At 41.3% G+C, this 21,606-nt stretch overlaps 1 protein-coding gene across 4 annotated transcripts; it reads right to left on the bottom strand.

Moving 5' to 3' along the window:
* Positions 1-3,127: 3,127 nt before the first annotated feature.
* On the bottom strand, positions 3,128-17,058 carry LOC308300504 (microtubule-associated protein RP/EB family member 3-like). 4 transcript variants are annotated; one of them, XM_080744348.1, is made up of 9 exons: positions 16,926-17,006; positions 14,448-14,569; positions 13,729-13,789; positions 12,249-12,376; positions 11,397-11,542; positions 10,526-10,685; positions 7,930-8,069; positions 5,460-5,615; positions 3,128-4,830 (listed from the first exon to the last, which is right to left on the bottom strand). In XM_080744348.1, the coding sequence occupies exons 4-9, from the start codon at positions 12,367-12,369 to the stop codon at positions 4,762-4,764; spliced, it is 792 nt and encodes a 263-aa protein (XP_080600474.1). In that variant the 5' UTR covers positions 12,370-12,376; positions 13,729-13,789; positions 14,448-14,569; positions 16,926-17,006; the 3' UTR covers positions 3,128-4,761. The 4 variants fall into 4 exon arrangements, with proteins under 4 accessions (XP_080600474.1, XP_080600476.1, XP_080600473.1 ...); XM_080744350.1 differs by lacking the exon at positions 14,448-14,569 and having other exon boundaries at positions 3,128-4,859; positions 16,926-17,058; XM_080744347.1 differs by lacking the exon at positions 14,448-14,569 and having other exon boundaries at positions 16,926-17,058.
* Between the last annotated feature and the right edge of the window lie 4,548 nt (positions 17,059-21,606).

The following is a 21,606-nucleotide window of genomic DNA, read 5'->3' as shown; positions in this document are numbered from 1 at the left end:
TGTCGGCTTGACGTCACTACACCACCCTGTGATGCTGCACCGTTATAAACTTCCTTTTTTGTCATTTTATTGGACTATTTGAATTTTTTAAATGTATGAACTGAGAAAAAATGGACCCCAATTTAAACAAGCCTTTTGTGTTCTTTATCCTTTTTGTTAACCTTTGCAAACCTAATAAACACAAATTAATACAAACATATAAACATAAAGTATTCAATCAATCGAAATAAAAAAAAAATGTGTTAAAATAAAAATAAATTATTGATATATATAAAGTATAGTCTTCTTTTCCCAGGTTGAATTGATGGTTTAATGGGATATGGAAACTTTTCTCAAGCACAGTTGGAACCAGGCAATCAGGCATCTGTCTCTGAAACTTACTTCACATACATTGTTTTGAATTTAATTGATATCTTTCCACATAATAATAATGAAAATGAATTTTTGGATCAACATAACACATTTATTCTGTGAGTTTCTTTTATTATTTTCAGCACTTGGGGATGCTAGTGTTCCAGGCAGTGCAGACAGGCATAATCAGAAAGATCTGGGCGAACAAGAGCCCCTGCCAATATCTCAAGAGCATTCTATTTTTAGCATGGCTTTTTGGCAATTTATATTACTCTTTGATTAGGTTTGATAAGGTATTGTCTAATAGTAGGCTATCAGTAACTATTCCTTGGCTGAACTTCAAAGACACCTACAGTACTGTAGATACAAAGAGTTTCAACTCTGTTTTGAATGATGGAGGGACAACATAAGTATTCCATAATTGTATACCTCTGATTTGTTATGAGATACTAGGAGAGTTGAAAAGGAACGGTCTAGAATGTCTTCATGTACTGTAGTTAAGATTTAATTCAAAAAGGACCTAAATACCCTCTTGAGGGATCCCATGTTAGTGTCTGAGATGAGGACATGATGCCATTCACACCCACCACCTCTTGTTTTCTTCTACTCCGATAAGCCATAATCAAAAGAATATTATGATTTACGGTGCTCATACCCATTCTGCAATGCTTTCCAATATATACTCATTTCCTGATGTGATCTGTTAGAGCAGACACGTATTTGTAGAATGAGATATTGAGATTTTCAGAAAACAAATATCTGATAAAATAAAATAAATACAATTGGACAATTCAAGTCAATAATTTCATTAAAGTCCACTCATCCAATCTGAATTGGATGAGTGGACAAACAGAACAATGATAGTCATTTTTCGATCTAAATAAAAAATGAAAAAATCGAATATTTTGACCTGATTTACAGTCTCAAGCCTAATCTGAAATCTGTCCTATTTCCATCTCTAGCATAGTTTTTTGCCTATTGAAAGAGATTGGTGGACACAAGACAGGCATTTTGGATCTAACCAAAACAACCAGAGAAAAAGAAATGGGAGGAAAAAAAGGATATTGGAATTTTCTATTAGTTACGGAATAGAATGACTATGAAATCCTACATTATAGGGTTCCATCATCAGCCCTGATGGCCCAATTAGAGTTGGACTGCAAGGTTTTCTCTGGGGGAAAGAGGTCACCTTCCAGGGGTGTAGATCGCTGTTGGCTGCCTTGCCGGACAAATGAAGCAATTATGTCTGGCTGGCACACATCTTCTGAATCAAACTCAGCATACTGTATGTATGTACTATATCATATCATATCATATCATGTGCCCTCAGATCTGATCCAGATCTTCACAGTAAAGCACACATCTTCTGAATCAAACTCAGCATACTGTATGTATGTGCCCTCAGATCTGATCCAGATCTTCACAGTAAAGCACACATCTTCTGAATCAAACTCAGCATACTGTATGTATGTGCCCTCAGATCTGATCCAGATCTTCACAGTAAAGGGAACCTTGTGGTAAAGCAGCGAATGCTTCATTTGGGGGCGGCATAGCTCAGGGGTAGAGAAACTGTTATTAGAGCACGAAGGGTTCTCAAAGAGTTCCCAGTTCGAATCCCGGGCTCCCCCTGAGTTAATGTCGAAGGGTCCTTGAGCAAGACTCTGAAACCCCTAATTGCTCCCAGTGAGTAGGTTGGTTGGTGCCTTGCATGGTTTCCTCCGCCACCAGTGTATGAATGTGTGTGTGAATGGGTGAATGTAATGCACAATCTATGTAAAGCGCCTTGGATAAAAGCGCTATATAAATGCACCATTTACCATTTGATTTCTTCCAATTTAACAGTATATGGGGAAAAATCTGTCGGTTTCTTAAAAATGAAGCCCCAACAAAAAATTGCAAAATAGGCCCTACTGCAAGGAATATGACCTACCGTATTTTCCGGACTATAAGGCGCACTTAAAAGCCTTTAATTTTCTCAAAAAACTACAGTGCGCCTTATAGTCCAGTGCACCTTATATATGGATCATTCATTGACATTGACATTCCCTTTAGCACAGCTCCATCTGTTGGATGCATAACGCAACGGTAGCGTCTATTATGTGCGCCTTATAGTCAGGTGCGCCTTATATATGAAAACAGTTTGAAAATAGACCATTCATTGACAGTGCGCCTTATAGTCAGGTGCGCCTTATAGTCCAGAAAATACTGTACATGTATACAATGTATAAAAGAAAACTAAGATGGCCGCAGATTTGTAGAATGAGTTATTTGGTAACAGGATAGTAGGCAATATGGTAGGTAGCCATACCTACCATATTGGACAGGTTAGTGGAAAGGATCTTGCTCTAGCACATACATGGTCAACTGGCAGCCCGGGGGCCACATGCGGCCCTCACCTTCACTTAATGGAGCCCACAGGTTAATACCTTAATACTGATATATTATTGATTCCAGCTGTTACAATTCCAAACATGACCTGTTTTAATTCCGTCAGTCTATACTAGTAGCTTAATGACGTATAGTATAGTAGTATTAAAATGTATTTTTTTATGTCCAATGTATTTGTATTCAGGTTCATAAAGTTAACATGAGTATATAACTAAATGTGAAATTAAATCAAAATGATACATTTCAGGATTCCAATTAAAAAATAAAAATACATTATAGCCGATCTACAAGCTCCAATTGAGCTTGTAGATCAGCAATTTTTGCTTCTTTTGTATGAGATACTAGAATGACAAAGTTGGACGTAGCAATATGCAATGTGGCCCTCTGGAGTGAAGGTGGAAATATAGTGGCCCTCGCCATCATCAACGTTGCCCACCCCTGCAGAGTCTAGCATAACAAAACCAGGCAAAATGCAGTACCACACTGAGAAGTTAAGTCTTGCTTCCGTGAAGAAAAGAGCACACAACTTTCATTCCAACTGGGCTTGAGAGTTGAGACCCCCAATCCTTTATTTAATCTCTGCAACAACTCTGAACGATGCAGGTTTATAACATGGCTGCCATGACGACACAGTGAGAGAGGATGGATGTTGACGTGTTCTCTCCCGACCGGCCCCGAACAGCCCAGCCTGGCTGTCAATCACAATAAAGCACACCACCCACTACGTCCTAGGCAGCCGCTGTGGCGTTTTAACGCTAAGCAACATATCAAAACTCTGTCAATTAAATACGGCAACTTAAAAATAGAGATAGCAGCTAAAACTCGAAGGAAAACAAACATTATTTCATTAACACCAGTCTCATTTTCTTTTCTTACATTTTTTTTTTTTACATTTGTTCATTTATATAGCTACAAAGACTGACATTTCTCTGGCCTTTTCTGATAAATTTTACACACGTTTTACACTGATGTCTCTCTTTGCCATTAAGCCACTCAATGCAAAATAAAAAATTAAAACTGTAGGATTTAAAACAATGTAAAAATACAAAATACCATCTTCCTGTATCTTTCTGGCTTGCAGCCAGTCACTGCATGTTGGCATTGTGGATAGTTTCAATTGGTTTGTTTTGCTACAGTTAGTGCAACACCATCAATTTCCTCCAAACCAAAGCCCTGTTTATCTCAGAAAGTGAAAATGTAAAGAGCGGATTAATACAAGAAAAACTATAAATAAATAAATACATCATGCTGTCTCGTAAAAAAAAAAAAAGCAGTCAGAGCAGCTTAATCCTCTCTGGTGGGACAACTTGGTTAAGAACAACATACTTTACGAAGTAGTGTAGTTACCTCTGAATGATAACTATTTATGTGACACAGTTGTGTGCTGAACTCTTTCCTGTAAAGTTCACGTGTCATCATCATGAGATATGTTCAATGTGTTTCTGTGCAGGATTCTCCCCAAACTGCAGAACAATGTCACTGTACGCTCAAAAATCTACATTTTGAACCAGCCAACTTTACAATTGATATTGAATAGATAAAATTGTTGACGTCACCCAAGGACCACCTCTAGTCAAAAGATACTGGGGAGAATCCTGGTGAATGAGACAGACAGAAAGTTGGATAGCACCGTTGGCTGTCCGGCTTGCCAGTGCTGGAAGAACCCTGTCATCTCCATTGCCGTTAATCTCAGACAGACAAGCGCGCTTGGTGGTTAGCCTTGCCGGGCTGAACTAGCACGGCCACGGCCAACGCTCACAAAACGGATTTTTAAGTATAGAGTTATAGCCGAACTCTGGTCCGTCCAGGCAGGTCTGGATTAGGTGTCCTCCACTAGAGTTTATGTTGACAAAGTCATATTGTAGTGCATGTGGACAGCCAAAGAGGTGTATAAAAGGAAAGGGGGGGATGACAATCATGAGCAGGTGAGGGAGAGACGAGGAAGACTGAGAGGGAGGGAGGGAGGGAGGGAGGAAGGGGATGGGGAGGTGGAGAGATGGTGATGGAGAGAATAAGAGGTACTCAGTACTCCTCTTCGTCTCCCTTGGCCCCCTCTTCAACATCCTCATCTTCTGGCGGTGCGAAGCCATCCTGCCAAGGAAGGTCAAGGTGTCACGTCACTACATGATACGAGACAATCATGTACACAGTCAAATCCAGTGTTCATTTAGAGGAAGCATAACTGGTAGTTCTGCATGTTTAGCCCACTGAATGTGATTCACACCATACTTGGCATGATTTTTCCAAAGCATGATGGTTTATTTGATTTTAAAAGAAGACATTAATTTCAAAACGCTATGCAACTCAACTTGCATTTGTGTGCTTAAATTTGCTTGATATGAGATGGGTAATCAAATATAGTAAATATCATTTGCTTTATCAAAGTTACACTACCACTACTACTTTAATGCATTCTAAAGACGTGGATTCATTTGTAAAGTCTAGCCAGTCAATGGAGAAAAGATTGATTAATGAACAAAAAGCTAAGTTCAATAATGTTTAAGTTACTTTGGGGAAAATGTTAACATACAGTATACGACATTTACAAATAACTGGAACTGGCTACTTGTACGATGCTCTATACATTTACCTCAGCAATATCGCAAACTATTATTGCTAATGAGTTATTACAAGATTTACAATATTGCACATAAATATTGCACAGACTTTGAGTGAGACTTTTTTTTTGTTGCATGCATGTATAGATGTACGTGTTTTACCTCTGTGGCGTAGAGTACGTCCAGGATTTTGCTGAGTATGGGGCCGACTTCACTACTTTCATGTTCCTGACAGATCAGCTCAATATCTCTCAGTTTGCCAAAGTAGAAATCTCTCTCCTTCTCCAGGCCGTCTACAGTCAGCTTCAGATCCAACAGCTACACACACACAGTGGCAATAACACAAACACAAACACAGAATAGTAGCATTGTAGCATAAAACAGTAGAACAGACACACACACAGGGAGCGGCAGGTCGAACACTAGAAAAGTGTGCTTGTCGGAGTGCAGATCTCTGCGGATCTGTCAGTCGTGGGGTGTAACCGCCAGGCCATGGATGTTTCTGAGTAAACTTTATCAATAATCTGCTTATGGGTGGTTTTCTTTCTTTCTTTTCAAATCTTTTTTATTAAAGTACAGTGTCATAATGTGGCAGGTACACATATTGATGACACCCCAAGTCCCATTCCCATCACAGTAATCATTGGTACAAATTAGCACGAGACCTGAGGCCATCACGGTACATACAAATTTAGTACAAAGAAGAGAGACCCTGCCCATGAAAGACAATAAAAAAAAACATTTTATCCCCTCCATATACCCAATTTAGTTAAGCCAATTCCCCCATTCCCCATGCTCTAGACCCATCCCTGCTAATCCCCATAGTACTCATTGGGAGGGTGAAGACAACAACGGGTCTCCTCCGATACCCGATCCGTCATGCCACCATCTTCTTTTCACCTGACATTAACTCATTCTGTGCCAATGACTGCTTATGACCGTTTTTTTCCAATAGCCCTGTGTGCCAATGACGGCTTATGACGGTTTTTGTGTTTTTTACATAGAAAAAAAGAAAAAAAAAATTTTTTTTTTTCTTTTTTCTAAAGATGTCAAAATGACCTGAGATCAGAGAGATGCTTTTCTCTGTTTGTGTGTTCGCTCCCTCATTTAGCTGATTGAGAAAATGTGTGTTCATGCGTGTCCATTCTAGTGGATGGACACTTTTTTTCATTCAAACAGCTCTATCTCTGGAACCATTTGTCCGATTGCCAAAATTCTTTTTGCCACTGAATCACAACAACTGTGTCTGTTTCTGTGGGGGAAAAAAATATATAAAAAAAAATCTTTTTTTTTCATTGCATAGTAAAGAAAAACATACAAAATCTCGGCACAGCTACCTTGGAGCCATTTTGGCATCTGGCACAGAATGAGTTAAGGAGCATCACCGGGGGGGCGTAACGCGTGCGGAGGTACACGCTTATGGGTGGTTTTCAAATTCTCTCTGATGGCACCAGAGCAGATCAGAGTATTCTCTTGTCGTTAAAACGCATGACTGTTTCAGAAACAATCAGAGCATATCCAAACATTCCAAAAATGTTGACAAAACGCTGTGGTTATGGCTTGTTTGGAAACATGTTTTGGCTTTTGCTTTTCGAACGCGAGTGGGTGGCGGGGACGTGGGACGTGGAGGTGAGGAGGGGGGGGCACGATGGAGTCGCCAAATAACATTCCCTCATAAAATATGGGGTTGTGATATGAATAGCTTTGTTTCACCTCCAGACCCGTTGCCAGCCTAATCAGCGCTCTCTGCCAGCTCTCTCGAATGCGCCTCTCTCCACTCGCGCGCACGACTGGCTGGTGGTAGTGATACATAACTTAACTGACACAAGGCTATTTATTATTATAAACATAGCCTACTTGTGTGGATGATGATGGATACATTTGACTTGAGTGAAATCTTGATCAAGGGAATTCTCTGTCTGCTCTCCCCTCCGCGGTGCCGGGTGGACTCACTCTGCACTGTGACCGTCTGCGTGAGAGTTCAGACGGTCCCAATAGGATCGGCTTGGAGAGGAGGAGGAAAATCCTCGCTCCACCGCCGCTCAGACTCATTTTAAAACTCGCTCGCTCACGCTCAACCAGTGTTGTTTTTGACAGCAAATTTTGACTTAGTTTTAGTCATAGTCTTTTGAATAAAATGTCATTTAGTTTTAGTCATAATTTAGTCACCTGAAAAGTATTAGTTTTAGTCTAATTTTACCTTGTAGATTGGCTATTTTCAGCACGCAACACCTGAGAGCAACCAAACATAAAATTACTCTCTTCTCCACTAGTCCCTCCCTAACGTTTTAGTCTAGTTTTTATTTTGTTGACGAAATTGTCAATATATTTAGTCTTAGTTTTAGTCATCACAGCGTAGTTTTTGTTTAGTTTTTATTTAGTTTTCGTCAGTGAAAAAAAACAGTCGACAAAAGGTTTTCGTCATAGTTTTAGTCGACGAAATCAACACTGCGCTCAACTAAAAAAAGCACCGCTCCGCTCCCCGCGCCGCTGCTCACGCAGGGATGCGGATGCTTTACGGGTTTAAATGGGTTAAAACACATTTGCCTGAAGTGTAATGGTGGTAAACATTAATGACGATAAAATATACACTCCCAGTTTGACTGATGCCATACAGACTCATTTGCCGTACCTGCTGGTTTAGCTCTAACATCTCTGCATCTCCTCCGTTGCGGGCGTGGGCATTGGGGATGGTCCTGCGGATTTGGGGGTTAATTTGCCTCTGGGGCGGGGGGACAGTCTTGGGTGTTGTGGGCGATGTCCTCATAGGAGCTGGAAGAACACACACACACACACACACACACACACAGTCAGTAAGATGTAGTAGGGCTCTCCCACCATGTTAGCAACGCTGGTAACGCAGCAGACCCGCGGCTGTGCGCGTCTGATGCCGCCGGTGTGGGTTAGTTCATTGAAAATAATGGAGCCGTATGTTTTGACGCGCCGCTTCCGCGCTGCCTCCGCATCCGGTGTGTGTTCCCCTTTACAGAAACCATTGTGCATTTTCTGTGTGTACTTTTTAATTACTTTGATTCTAGTAAGCCTTGCCCCAGATTTAGAATTGATTCCACTGGTGATTTCTTTGTTTTATATGACCATTACTGTCTTTAACCTCATTCCACATGCTTGATGCAAAATCTACTGGCAGGATTAAATCCTGAATGAAATGTAATGAAGGAAGGAACCACTGAGGGTAACTACTCTATCATGACTAAACAGAATAAACCACTTTTAACAATATTAATATCTTGTTCATGCATTGCAATGATAAGCCCAGTCTCACATAGACCTTACAGGGACCAGCAAGCAGGTCATCCGGGATCTACCTAGAACAGGGGTGGGCAACTTGATGATGGAGAGGGCCACTATATTTTCACACTCACTGCAGAGGGCCACAATGCATATACAGTCAAAAATAACAAAAAATAGCCGATCTACAAGCTCAAAGCGCGTCGCAGTGCGACGTGTTTTGAGCTTGTAGATCTGCTATTTTTTGCTATTTTTGAATTGGACTCCCGAATAGTTTTTTTATATTTTTGAATTGGAATCCTGAAAAGTAAAATTTTTATTTAATTTCCAATGCATTTCTATGTTCTTATGTTAACTTTATGAACTTAAATACAAATACATTGTGCATAAAAAAGAATAGTACTAGTCATTAAGGTACTAATATAGACTGAAGTAATTAAAGCGGGTCATGTTTGCATGTTTGGAATTGTAACAGCTGAAATCAATAATATATCAGTATTCCGATATTAACCTGCGGGCCGCATTAAGTGAAGGTGAGGGCTGCATGTGGCCCCCGGGCCGCCAGTTGCCCACGTATGACCTAGAATATCTAGACATTTTGAAACATAAATGTTGTCATAAAAATAAAATAAAGCAACTGTAGAGCCCTGATATCCAAGCAGTTGTCCTAGCAGTCGTCATGCCTCACTAAACCTCAACTTTTAACAAACACATCAATCAGATCAGTCTGAACAAGATAAGATTGCTTCATGCCAAATCAAACACCCCACGCCATAGCACAAACCAAAGGCACTTCTGGTTGAACCACAAAACAAGATCAATGGAGTTACGTACAGTATATGCAAATTTGCATCAAATTTCTATTTGCATTGTTATCGAAAGAAAACGCATAAGGAGAATGGGATGGCATATAGAGTGAGGGCCACCCAGTACACACAAGCAGGTTTTACAGTAAGAAACTGAGAGAGAGAGAGAGAGAGAGACACTAGACATCAACACAATACGTGCAGCCCAAATTTCACAATATTCCACAGGGCATGTCATTTGCCATAGTCAGGCAACACGTAATGCGTTGAGGTACTGCAGGAGCACGCACACGCACACGCAAATTCCGGGAGTGGAATTTTACCTGGGCGGGAGGAGGAAGGTCTTTTGGGTTTGTGCAAAGTGGGTTCACCTGGGTTGAGGGGACGGGGGGACGGGGGGTGGGGGGGAGTGGGTTGGAGCAGCAGTTGCATGAATGAATGAAGTGAAAGCAGTGGGGTTTATGAATGAGTTCACACGCCAGTGAAGTATCGTGTGTGTGCGGCGACCGCAGTTTTCCCAGGGAACCTGTGCGCAACGGTGGGGGCCGATGGGCAAGGAGGGTTGCGAGCTTATGAGAAACAACTAAAATAAGACCTTAAAATCTGGCGAAAACAGTTGCGTGCATTAGCGCAAGATGAGGATAAAGGAAATCATTAAATGGAAAACATTAAATTAACTTCTGAAAAGCCTACTAGGCTTTATGGCCAGTTGCGTGCATTATCACAAGATTAGATAAGGATAAAGGAAATCGCTAAATAGAAAACATTAAATTAACGTCTGAAAATGCTTCTAAGCCCACACTAGCCTACAAGTAAAACTAGTGGAACCGTGATCTTGCCATACGTGAATAATCGTGGTTGTAAAGAATAACACAGACAATATAAATCCTTAGTCTAGTAGTGGGAAGAAGAAGAGGTTATCTTCATGGCCCCAAATAACTTTTAAATATCTTGCAATTGGCGACGAGTCCCTTCCGAAATCGGCAAGAGTGCCTCTCAACACATGAAGCTATATTATAACCTCTCCATCATCGGCAATAATCAGTGGTGTGCGTCCCCCACACTCCTGCGCCCCCACCGTTGCGCTCAGGTTCACCGGGAAAACTGCGGTTGCGTGTGTGCGTGTGAGTGTGTGTGTGTGTGTGTGTGTGTGTGTATGTGTGTGTCCATTACCTGGGTGAGGCGGCGGCGGCGTTCCCTCCTGGCCCTGTCGCATCAGCTGCGGGTCGTACTCCTTCCCGTCGTAGTTGGCATCGAAGAACTTCTTGAACCACTGAATGAACTCAAAGTTATCCTGAAACTTCCCCTTCACCAGTCTCTCCACAGGGATGATCTGAGCGAGAGATAGAGAGAGAGGGAGACGAGACAGGACAGATAGAGTGGGGGAAGCGGATACAAACAATAAAATATCTTGACTTTGATGTGTTGCAGCATGAGAAGCAGCAGCGCAGAAGCGACTCCCAGCTATGTATCGAAGACGGGGGGTAATGCTGTGAACTGGAGCGTGATGCTTGGCTGGAGATTTGGAAAAAAGTAACCATGTGACGCAAATGTCTCTGTTTCAAAGTCCTGAACTGATAGGCGCGTTGGGGAGATGACATGACTACTAGAAAACTGGAAAGTTGCCACTGTTGCACATTAGCTATTAACACCACTTGATTGAATTGCATTATGTCTGAATCAGCTCATCCATACTATTTTTCTTTTTCTTCAAAGAAGCGGCCATCAGCCTCTTGTCAGCATTTGCTTAGGATGTACATAAGTGCAAGTCAATGGGTTATGGATTCATCACTCTCTGGATCAGATGAAAACAAATGGACTTTTACTAATATTCCAGACTACCAGGAGCAACCTTTTTAATTTAAAACATCTATGGTGAAAACTAAAAAAAATCTTATACTCAATCCAAGTAGAAGTGCAAAGCTTATGACTACTGAAGTGTGTGTGTGTGTGTGTGTGTGTGTGTGTGTGTGTGTGTGTGTGTGTGTGTGTGTGTGTGTGTGTGTGTGTGTGTGTGTGTGTGTGAGAGAGAATCTGGTCTCACCTTATCCACATTCATTCTCTTGAAGGAGGCCTGTAACACTTTGAAATTGTGGATGTATTCATGTTCCAACTTAGCGTTAAACTTGACTTTCTTTAACAAAATGCACCCGGGAAACAGCATGTCCATGAACTGGCAGTAGGCTCCACCTGTAACAAACACATGTGTGTTACTACTTACTCACTTAAGCTTGACATGGTAATATGACAAAAGTAGCCAATGTACAAGCTGGGGAGATGGAAATCACATCGCAACAATCACATCACAGCTGGTAGATCAACAACTGATGCTGCACAACACCGACATTTGCCATAAATAAATAATGCATACGACATTCCCAATAATAGGAAAGCCAGTGTTAATGTGGTTAAATATTGACTATTAACACTTATGTTGCTATGATTTTTTCTCTTCAATGTCCCACGTTGCCATGGTTACCATAGACTTCCATGTAATTGCGCAATTGTGTAAAAAGTGCACGCCCATGCCTAGATGATGCACCATGTGTGTGCACACTGTTCACAGCTTTCAAACAAAAAAATCCGCTTGGAAATCCGTTCAGGCATTCATGATTTATCAGCCATTATGTTTTCTTCAGATGTAAACAAACATGGCTGCCATGTTTGAAAGAATGGGTTGGTATGGGGGTTAAACATGCAATTTCGCGATCGCGATCATGCCTAATACATTTCTGGAGGTCAAAAAAATAAAATTTGAAAAAAAAAAAAAAAAAAATCAAAAACAGCCCAAACTCGGGGTTGGCACAGCGGTAGTACCATTTCAAACTCGGGAAACTCGGGGTTGGCACCAGATGTGTTAAAAGACATTTTCATATATTTATTTTCCATATTTTACCTGTCCCCAGCTGTTCTATCTTGGTGTAGGTGAGCTGTAGAGAGTCGTTGACCCAGGCCAGCATGTCATGACGACTCAAGTTCTCTATGGTCATAGATGTGGAGTGGACATTCACCGCCATCCTCCTTCTACACGCACACGCGCGCACACACACACACACAGTATCTGAGAAGGGCTGTTTTTTTTTAACACACCAATAAAAGCCAATAACTGGGACTTTGTGGGCATGTAAACACAAGTTCAAGCCGCGTTGGCTTATGTCAGTGTGGCATGTGATGTTTTAGCTTAATCTCATCATAAGCCACGCTCACTGTCTCACACACACACATGCAGTGTCACGTGCGCAACTGTGTCACACTGGCCTCATTTGAACTCAAACAGGAGTGTATGACAGCATGTCATTGGCACCTATGGGTGCAGAGGCATCATGAAAGAGGAGTTCATTGTCCCTTAACCGCTTACGTTGGGGCTCTATAATACATAGTGTAGATTCTGTTTTCACTCTATATAAAATATTTTCGCTGAAAATAGCCGATCTGCGTCACGTTTTCCCCAGAATAGGGATGCTGGGGTTTAAGTGGTTAACATCAACGCCAGGCCCCTGTACAGTATGATTCGTGAAACATTTCATTTTCCTAATTAGTGAAGTAGGGCATTAATTTACCAACAAACAAAAAGAAAAAGTATATGCTAGATATCATTTTCTCTGTTAACTCATACAGTGCCATCCGGCCACAAGGGGCGCTAGAGTGCCAGAAATTTCTCCATAGACCTTCTTTATAGCTTTCGTCGACCCTCTCCCAACTGGCTTGTGTTTTCACTCCAGTCAATGCTATGGGTGACGGAGGAAGCTAGCTGACACGTAGCCAAAATGCTAACCCATTTAGAAGCCCGATCTAAAGCTATTTCAGCCGCAAAAAACTTTTTCTTTGGGTCTGGGAACACAATCCGGAGAAAATCCTGTCTAAAGATGTGATTTATTATTGGAGTGGGCGGCGCGATGCGGCCGTTAGCGCGAATACGGCCCGTCGATGGCCGAGTCTAAGTCCCGGGCATGGATGGACGTCTAGACCGGGGCTTCGTTGAGGCCTCCGATTAAATAATTCATTTTATTAAATATCCCGGACATGTTCGGGATAGGCACCCTGGAATACGTCCCGGTACCGGTACCGGTACCGAGGTTTTTTTTGGGGGGCTCTAAACTTTATTTTAAACCATTTTCAATGGAATAAATCGTCGGAGCATCTAGCGTCTCTCGTTGGTGAGCGCTGGGCGAGCCGGGACCACCCACGTTGCTCCAAGCAGCTCGGGGTAAGTAAAATAGCAAATAAAAAATTGTTTTTGATCCCGAATATCCCGAACATGTTCGGGATAGGCACTTAAAGGGTTAAGATAACTGTTGATTAATCAACACAGTACACACACACACACACACACACACACACACACACACACACACACACACACACACTTTACTTACTTGTGTTGGGTGCGTTTAATTTGTTATAGCTGGCTGAGTTGTGTGGTGGTCCACCTAAAACCTGGAGGGGAAGATAAAAACATGGAATATATCAATATAAAAGACTCCAATAATATTAATACTGCTGCTCAAGCTTACTTTATAGAACATACTTTAGTCATTTAAGAATTGTTTCTGTAATGCACAGAACAGATGCATTTCCTCAAAGAGGTCGGAGAGCAGACTGGTCTACACAGCACTGCCCCTAAAGCAGTTAGAGGATTCAAAGCCCTACTCAAGGGATTTTCAGTAGTTAGTTACTACTGTACGCAACACAGATGTAACACCAGCCGTCCCCCATTCACTAGCTCATTAACCTCTATCTCAGCTAATCTCCTGTGTCAATTGGTGCACGCCAGTGCATCTCATTGTATGCCATTGTATGCCATACACAGCTGCAGTTTGTGCTGAATGCCTCAGATTGGGAGAAAAACAGAAAAACACCAAACCAGACCAACATCCTGAGGACTAAAAACTCTCGACAGGATGTTGGGATTTAAAAGAAAAGGCCAGTCCTTAATTTATCCCCAGAGCGCAACATTAATAATCCACACAGACAGTGAAGTGAGACAGGACACAGGGAGAGACAGTCGGGGGAGTGACATGCAGCAAAGGTCCGCCAGGCTTTGGGAATTGAACCCGGGACTCACTGTCAGGTATCACCAATAAGTGGTACGCACCTTAACCACTCGGCTATGGGCGCCCGAGTGCTAGTCGGTTTTGACTGTAAGCAATAGATGTCTGTCACCTTTACATGTTACTTTGGGTAGGTAACCACCTGCTGTTCTGTCTTCTTCATTACCTGATTGTGTCACACACAAAGGAAGGCAGATTATTCATTCATTATTAATTATTCACTGGTAATTAAGTAGGCTTATGTATTACACTTAATGTACAGCCTACTTTTGTAGGTGCCATGGCATTGGTCCGAAGGTTCATTAGTCCGAAGGTTCATTAGTCCGAATTTGTGAAGAATACTATGCCTAACTCTAACCCTAATCTTAACCTCAGTAACCCTAACTAAATTCTGACTAATGAACCTTCGGACTAATGAACCTTCGGACTTATGGGCACTTGGGCAGTCCCCCTTTTGTAAAGTAATCTGTCACAAATTAACCCAGAGTGACTTTGTCTTAACAGTATTGTTCTACGACCGAACAAAGCCTGCCTGTTTGTGTGTAAGACACGACTAATGTCGATTATTATAATCATTAGACAATAGACAACATAGATGGTAGGGTCTGGTACACATCCTGGGTGTCTGGATCCTGATTCTATTGCTGGACCATCCCAATAAGATCAATCAGCTGAACTCACTCATCTCTGGAGTCCAGAGATGAGTGAATTCAGCTGATTCAGCAGGTCCAGAGTCTGGACATTCTTTAGAGTAGCCCTTCAAACTGTTACATGACATCAATAGTTACGTACCTCCCTTCCTCTCAGATGTCTCATACAACAACATGTTCTTCATCTACATGGCCTCTCTCATACATGACAAACGGTTATATACATTAATGGGTTTATCAATAAGTTATTGTGCATTAACGACACAAGTGAACCCATAGGGTCTCCACTATACTATCCTATGGCTATTGATTGTCTATTAGGTCCAGTCCTTCCCCCAATTAACCCCCTCCACACCAAATCTATTCACCGAAAATAACTGATCTTACTTTGGCTCCCAACTTGTGAGGTTGGCTATTTTCACCCAATGTCCGTCCCAGAATAGGAGTAGTAGGGTTCGTAAAAAGGTTCAAGGGGTTAACAGTCTAGATCGCTGGCGTCAGGTTAACGGTTAACATAATGACATTTAGGCTGAAATCTGATTTATGCAACAACAACAATTCTACCGTCACATACATGTAACACTATTATAGACCTAACATTGTCCACCGGCACCGTGGTTCAATAACTGTGTGTACACACTGTACGGTACGGTACAGCCCAACAACATGCGGGACACATCATCGGTGGTTTTGACGTTAGAACCGCAGCCGCTCACAGTACGACATGCCCACTGATGGTGAGAATGCTAGCGAATACAGGAAAACTCGACCTAAAACAAACTCGACCCAAACTCGTTTCCCAACGGGTCTGTGGCCTTAGGCTAGATGAAGAATAGACCAAAATCAAATCTTTGATTTCTGGGGGTCCCTGGAACATAATATTTTGACATGGGGGTCTGCGGCCAAAAACACATTTTGGGGGGTCCTTAATTAACCACTGATAGGCACATTCTACAAATGTCTTCTAAATCCTAACAGTTTTCTGAAAATAACTTATGTTGCCATCAGTGTTTCTCAAACTTTGTCATGATGTCAAGGACCCCCAGAATGATATGTATTTGGCCACGGGCCCACATCGCAAAATATTTTGTTCCAGGGACCACCCAGAAGCAAAGATTTGATTTTGGTCTATTCTATTAGACCTATTTGGTCTATTCTTACATATCTACTGCATAGTTACATATCTACTGCATAGTACTGTGTTCTATTCGTTTGTCATTCAATGTTATATGAGATACTTTAATGGTTTCCTGTGGAAATAAGCTTAGTCTTTTCATGGATCTCCTTTTAGTAGACCTTGTACCAGTGAACTGTACCGTCATGAAACTGTACCTTTTCCTATGCAAACTTCTAATAGTCTTCAATCAATCAATCAATCAATCAATCAATCAATCTGCATCTAGCTTAAGGCCACAGACCCGTTGGGAAACGAGTTTGTTTTAGGTCGAGTTTTCCTGTTACCAATGCTAGCAACACGCTAGCTATAGCTAACCAGCCAATATGACATGGCTGGCTGGCACTGTGGCACATGCTGCTTAAAGCAGAGAAGAAATGACTGGTAATGCCAAGTTGCCAGTGTAGGCCTATTGGCTTTTTAACCCCAGATAACGGGTACTACTTATTTTCTCCCACGTTACCCCCCTCTGGAGGCATTTGATATACTACAGCTACCTCCCCACACACACACACAGCTACACCCCCCACACACACACCCATGCAATGGGACATCATTATCTGAAGTCCTACGTTTTTTCCCCACATTATTACAGTTATTCGGCGGCCGAGCCTTAATATTAAGCGTCGTGAAACTAAAGTAAGCTGTGTACATAAATATAATAGACGTTTTGTACGTTTTGAATGAACATTACTTACTTGTCGCTGGATATATAATAATAATGGTCCTTTATATCAGCAGTCAGTCCCGTTGTTTGCGATGATAAGCCAGCCCGTTGCTACAGAGCCTTGCTTAGCTTCTGGAACAGACGATCTACAAGCTCACAATGCGTCGCATCGCTACGCAACTGTGAGCTTGTACGTCGACTGTTCCAGAAGCGAGCAAGTCGCGCGAGATCGCCGTTCAACCCCCTGGACCCTGTGGCTGCCTCTGCGCGCATGCGCGGCGCAGTTGCAGTCGTTTCACATGTTATTTGGTGCAGCAGATGGTCCCAGGGACCGCCATGCTGGCTCTAATTTGAACCTGTGGGTTAGTGGTTAGGTGTCCTCGGCTGACTGTCTGTCTCTGACTGTCTGCCTCTTGTTAGGTGCTTATGTATGTGTCCTGGTCTTGAAATGTCTCTTGTATAACAGTGATTCTCAAACATTTGAATTTCCATGACCCCCATTTTGATATTTAGGCCACAGACATACCCCCAATACATATATATTTTGTATCTCTGGGATGGTGGGACCCCAAAGTACTTCATGTACAATAACTCGGATCTATAATTTGGATCTATTTGTAGGCTACACTGTCTATCTTATATTCACAGCCTGTAAGTGTCTATTTGGTTACTAACTTGTAGTAACAAGTTAGTTAACATTCAACATTCGTTGAATGTTTCGTGGTCACTTTATATATTCTTCTTTTTTTTGCAATAGCTTTCGACACTTTGTTTTATTTATCTTTTTTGTGCTTGCTCTTTGGACTGTACACTACAGTACTCTTTTTCTTTTTCTTATTTCTCTGTAACTTGTAACCTTAACTGCTGTGCTGCCTCTGGGCAACTGAATTTCCCCCGTGGGATAATAAAGGTATCTATCTATCTATCAATCATTTAACAGGGGACTCTCTGGAACCCCTCCATAACGACCCCTGTGTCGCTGTGTGTGCAAAAAAAGATAGCTGCAACCGAAGAACAAGCGACACCCAGCAGCAAGCTTGATGCCAAATACAACATTTAGTCCGGAAAGGAATGCACAGTTGTTTGTTTTTAAATGAAATACTTTCCAATCACTCTACTCCATTGTGTAATATCCCTCCCTCACCCCAACCTGTGAAATGTCACAGAACTACCTTTCTCTTGTGCCTGCAGGTTAATTCAAATGTTTTATGACATTTCGGCTTATTTTATTTGATAGATCAGTGGAAAAGACTAACAGACTATGGGATGACATGAAAGGATGGTGAAACTATTGTAGGCAGTGGATACTATGCCCCTTGGTTGGTTAGCTGCCTGAACTACCATGAAGCTTCACACTTGTTTGATATCAGCTCTGTGCATTAAAGTGACAGTTTTCAGAATCAGAGGATGGCTAGATCAGGGTTCTTCAACGTTTTCAGGCCAACACACATACATAGGGTTAGTTTCATCGTTTGACGGCACAATTTATGTATTATGGATTCATGTCAATTTGTGTTTACAGATATTTAACCACTTGAACCATCAATACTTAACCAGTTAGACTCCCTAATCGGGAGATAAGCGACCGTGAGGTCACATGTATACACAAATAGGCCTGTAAGTGCTTGACCTTTCACTCTGTACTTAGTCTGCTCTTTTTCCCCATTACAACCTCTTTGCCGAAAATAGCCGATCTAAAAGCTCACAACGCCTCGCAGCGCGAGGCGTTGTGAGCTTGTAGATCTGCTATTTTTGGCTAAAGTTTAGGGATGTGCCGAAAGCAAAATTCTTGGCCGAAACCGAATACCGAATATTGGAAACATTTTGCCGAAAACCGAATACCGAATAGCCGAATAATACATGTATATAATTTATTTTGTATTACTAACTTTTGCACCATTGCTGTACCTTTGTTGTAAAGCTACCTGATTATGGCAAAAGACATGATTATGGCAAAACTTAAACTTAAATAATAATCACCATATGGTTCCATAAAACATTTATTTCTCACTTTTGAATGCACACATAACATATTTATTTTTGTGTAGAATTATTTATTTACTATTGTGTAGTAAATTTGTAATGAAAGACAAATTATGTCTCAAAATACTAACATTCCATAGAGTTGAATTATTGCATCATAAAGAAATATCAATGTAATTATTGTTATAAAAAAAAGAATATATATATATATATATATATATTTTTTTTTTTTTTGAATATCCTATACATTATTCGGTAGTATTCGGTATTCAGTATTCGGTAATATTCGGTATTTGGTATTCGGTACTATTCGGTAATAATTATTCGGCTGTAAAATCAAACCGAACCGAAACCGAATATTTGGCACTATTCGGCCGAAAATATTCGGCGCCGAATATTCGGTCACATCTCTACTAAAGTTCCCAGAATATGGACACTAGGGTTCACGTTGTTAATATAAAAAGATTTGGAGGACCCCCTGTAGTAACTCTGAGGACCCCCTGGGGGTCCCGGACCCCCAGTTGAAAACCTCTGGGCTAGATAGTGCTCTGGACCAGAGCTAGAAGATGGCATACCTGTGTCTTGTTCCAGTTCATTTTCCCTTTCCGACTTTGTTTGATTGTCTCAGTAGCAGGTTTGAACTGGAAACACACATGACACATGCAAATCCACTGCTGAACCCATCAAAGAAAGCTATGGAAAAATCAACTGGAACAGGAAACTGGGAGTACATTAATGTACAGAGCCTATTATTCCTAGAGAAAGAAGGTGTCATTAATATTCATCCGGCCTCCTGTGAGATATGTGTAAAATATGTATTTTTCTTCTATGGCTTAGTTGCTACACTATTTTGTTTTATTTTATTTTTGTGTCACTTTAGCCAAGCATGTCAGTTCATTTCTTAAATAGTTTTTAAATTTCCCAATCAACAACCTTGAAATAGGAATCAGCCGTGAGCACATAAACACTTGCACTCTTCTTAATAGAACAAGCAACACAATGAGACAATCTCAAGACTTTGCTTTTTTTCCTTTTTTTTTTAGTTTTATTGTTTGCACTCATTCTTGTGGTAAGAAACAAGCAGCCATTTATAGATTCAACAGGGTCACTTTTCAACACAAGAATCTACGGACACACAGCCACTGACCAGTCAGTACGGACACACAGCCACTGACCAGTCACAGTGCCTTCAAAACAACTAAACCATCCAACAATAAAATAAACTAATGCCATAGGAAGTAATCATTAAAAAAACAGCACCAGTTGTTAAACCTGTGGGCACTCCTTAGAGATGTCTTAAGCCTGTATGATAGATAGATGATAGATACCTTTATTATCCCAAGGGGGAAATTCAGTGAATTCACAGTGAATTCAGTGAATTCACTGTATCAGAGTCTACGGTGGAGACCTATCCACCGCAAATTTGAGGTGGAAAGCTTTCAACCTCAAGTCAGAAAATAAGTGCAGGCCATCATAGTCACGGCCCACGGTGAAGTCCTTTACCCCGTCTAGACCGGTTCAGGTCGACCAATCAGTGAACGGGGTGTAGAGCCTGTCTGTCTGATAGTAAAAACAGAGAGATGTGTTGGGACTCACGGTGGAAAGCTCTCCACCGTGAGGAATGACGTAACGTTGTAGTTTCATGACTCAAAAAGACTCGAAAAGACTACACCGCGGTGTAAAGCCTTCCACCGTGGACCCGACTATGATACAGGCTTTACTCCTCCCATCTCCACGCAGTACTCCTGGTGTAAGGGTTTTGGTGTGGCACAGGTGATTCACATTATGGCACAGATATTCTTTGAGCTAAAAAATAAAATCCTTAACATATAACACAGATAAGGAGACATGGTATTGTATAAATATAACACTGTTAGACAGGAATGGGAGACATCATTAGTCATGGAGAGTTTGGAGAGGTTCATGGTTCTCAGTCTGTGCAGTTCAGTCTTCCTGCCTTGTAGAGACGCACCGTCGCACCCTGTTCCTTTACCTTTATCAATTCGCTGATTACAGAATCCACAGGAAAACGCATATAATGCTTATTAACATAATCAAGTTAGCATTAGTTAGGCCTACAGTACATTTGGATAACGCATCCTGCTTGAAATCAGATTTACCGTAGACTGTCATTTTGCACATTAGTTGAAGATTAGGACGGTTGAACAATAGTAATAATTTGTCGGTACAGAGTATCTGCAAAGGGAGTTAGTATTTTCAGCAATCAAAAAAACTGTTGCTATTCTTTGCAGTGGAGCTCACTGTAATTCTGTAATGCATAAACCCCATACTTAAAGGTGTATTCAGTGATAATCAAAGTGGCCGGGGGTCAATGGGTCATCTTGGAAATGTTTAGTTTTTTATATATTTTTTTACACCATTATAATGTTCTTGTTTTGATCATTAGACCCAATCACTGAATATCGGTAGGCCTACGTCTCCAGCTTCAGGATATGTGCGTATGATTCTGATTTACTACGAGACTGTGGCATTTTATGAGTTCAGTAGTTTACAATCTTAGCATTTAGCAGACCTTCTTAATTTAGAGAGACTGTGGTTCTCAAAACTTTTATTTTGACCATCATAACTAAACATCATAACATAACTACGGCCATACTCTACCCTGATTGGTCAAGGACTGTCTGGCCACCTCTGAAAACCGAATCTAGCTATGCTCGCAACACGGGCCATGGTGGAAGTCCTTATGTGGTCAGCACACATTCTAGTGA

The sequence above is a fragment of the Nannobrachium achirus genome (assembly GCF_963921795.1).
Source record: "Nannobrachium achirus genome assembly, chromosome: 16".
NCBI classification, from domain to species: Eukaryota; Metazoa; Chordata; class Actinopteri; order Myctophiformes; family Myctophidae; genus Nannobrachium; species Nannobrachium achirus.
The sequence above is the reverse complement of the archived record's forward strand: the minus strand, read 5'-3'. Positions and strand labels throughout refer to the sequence as shown.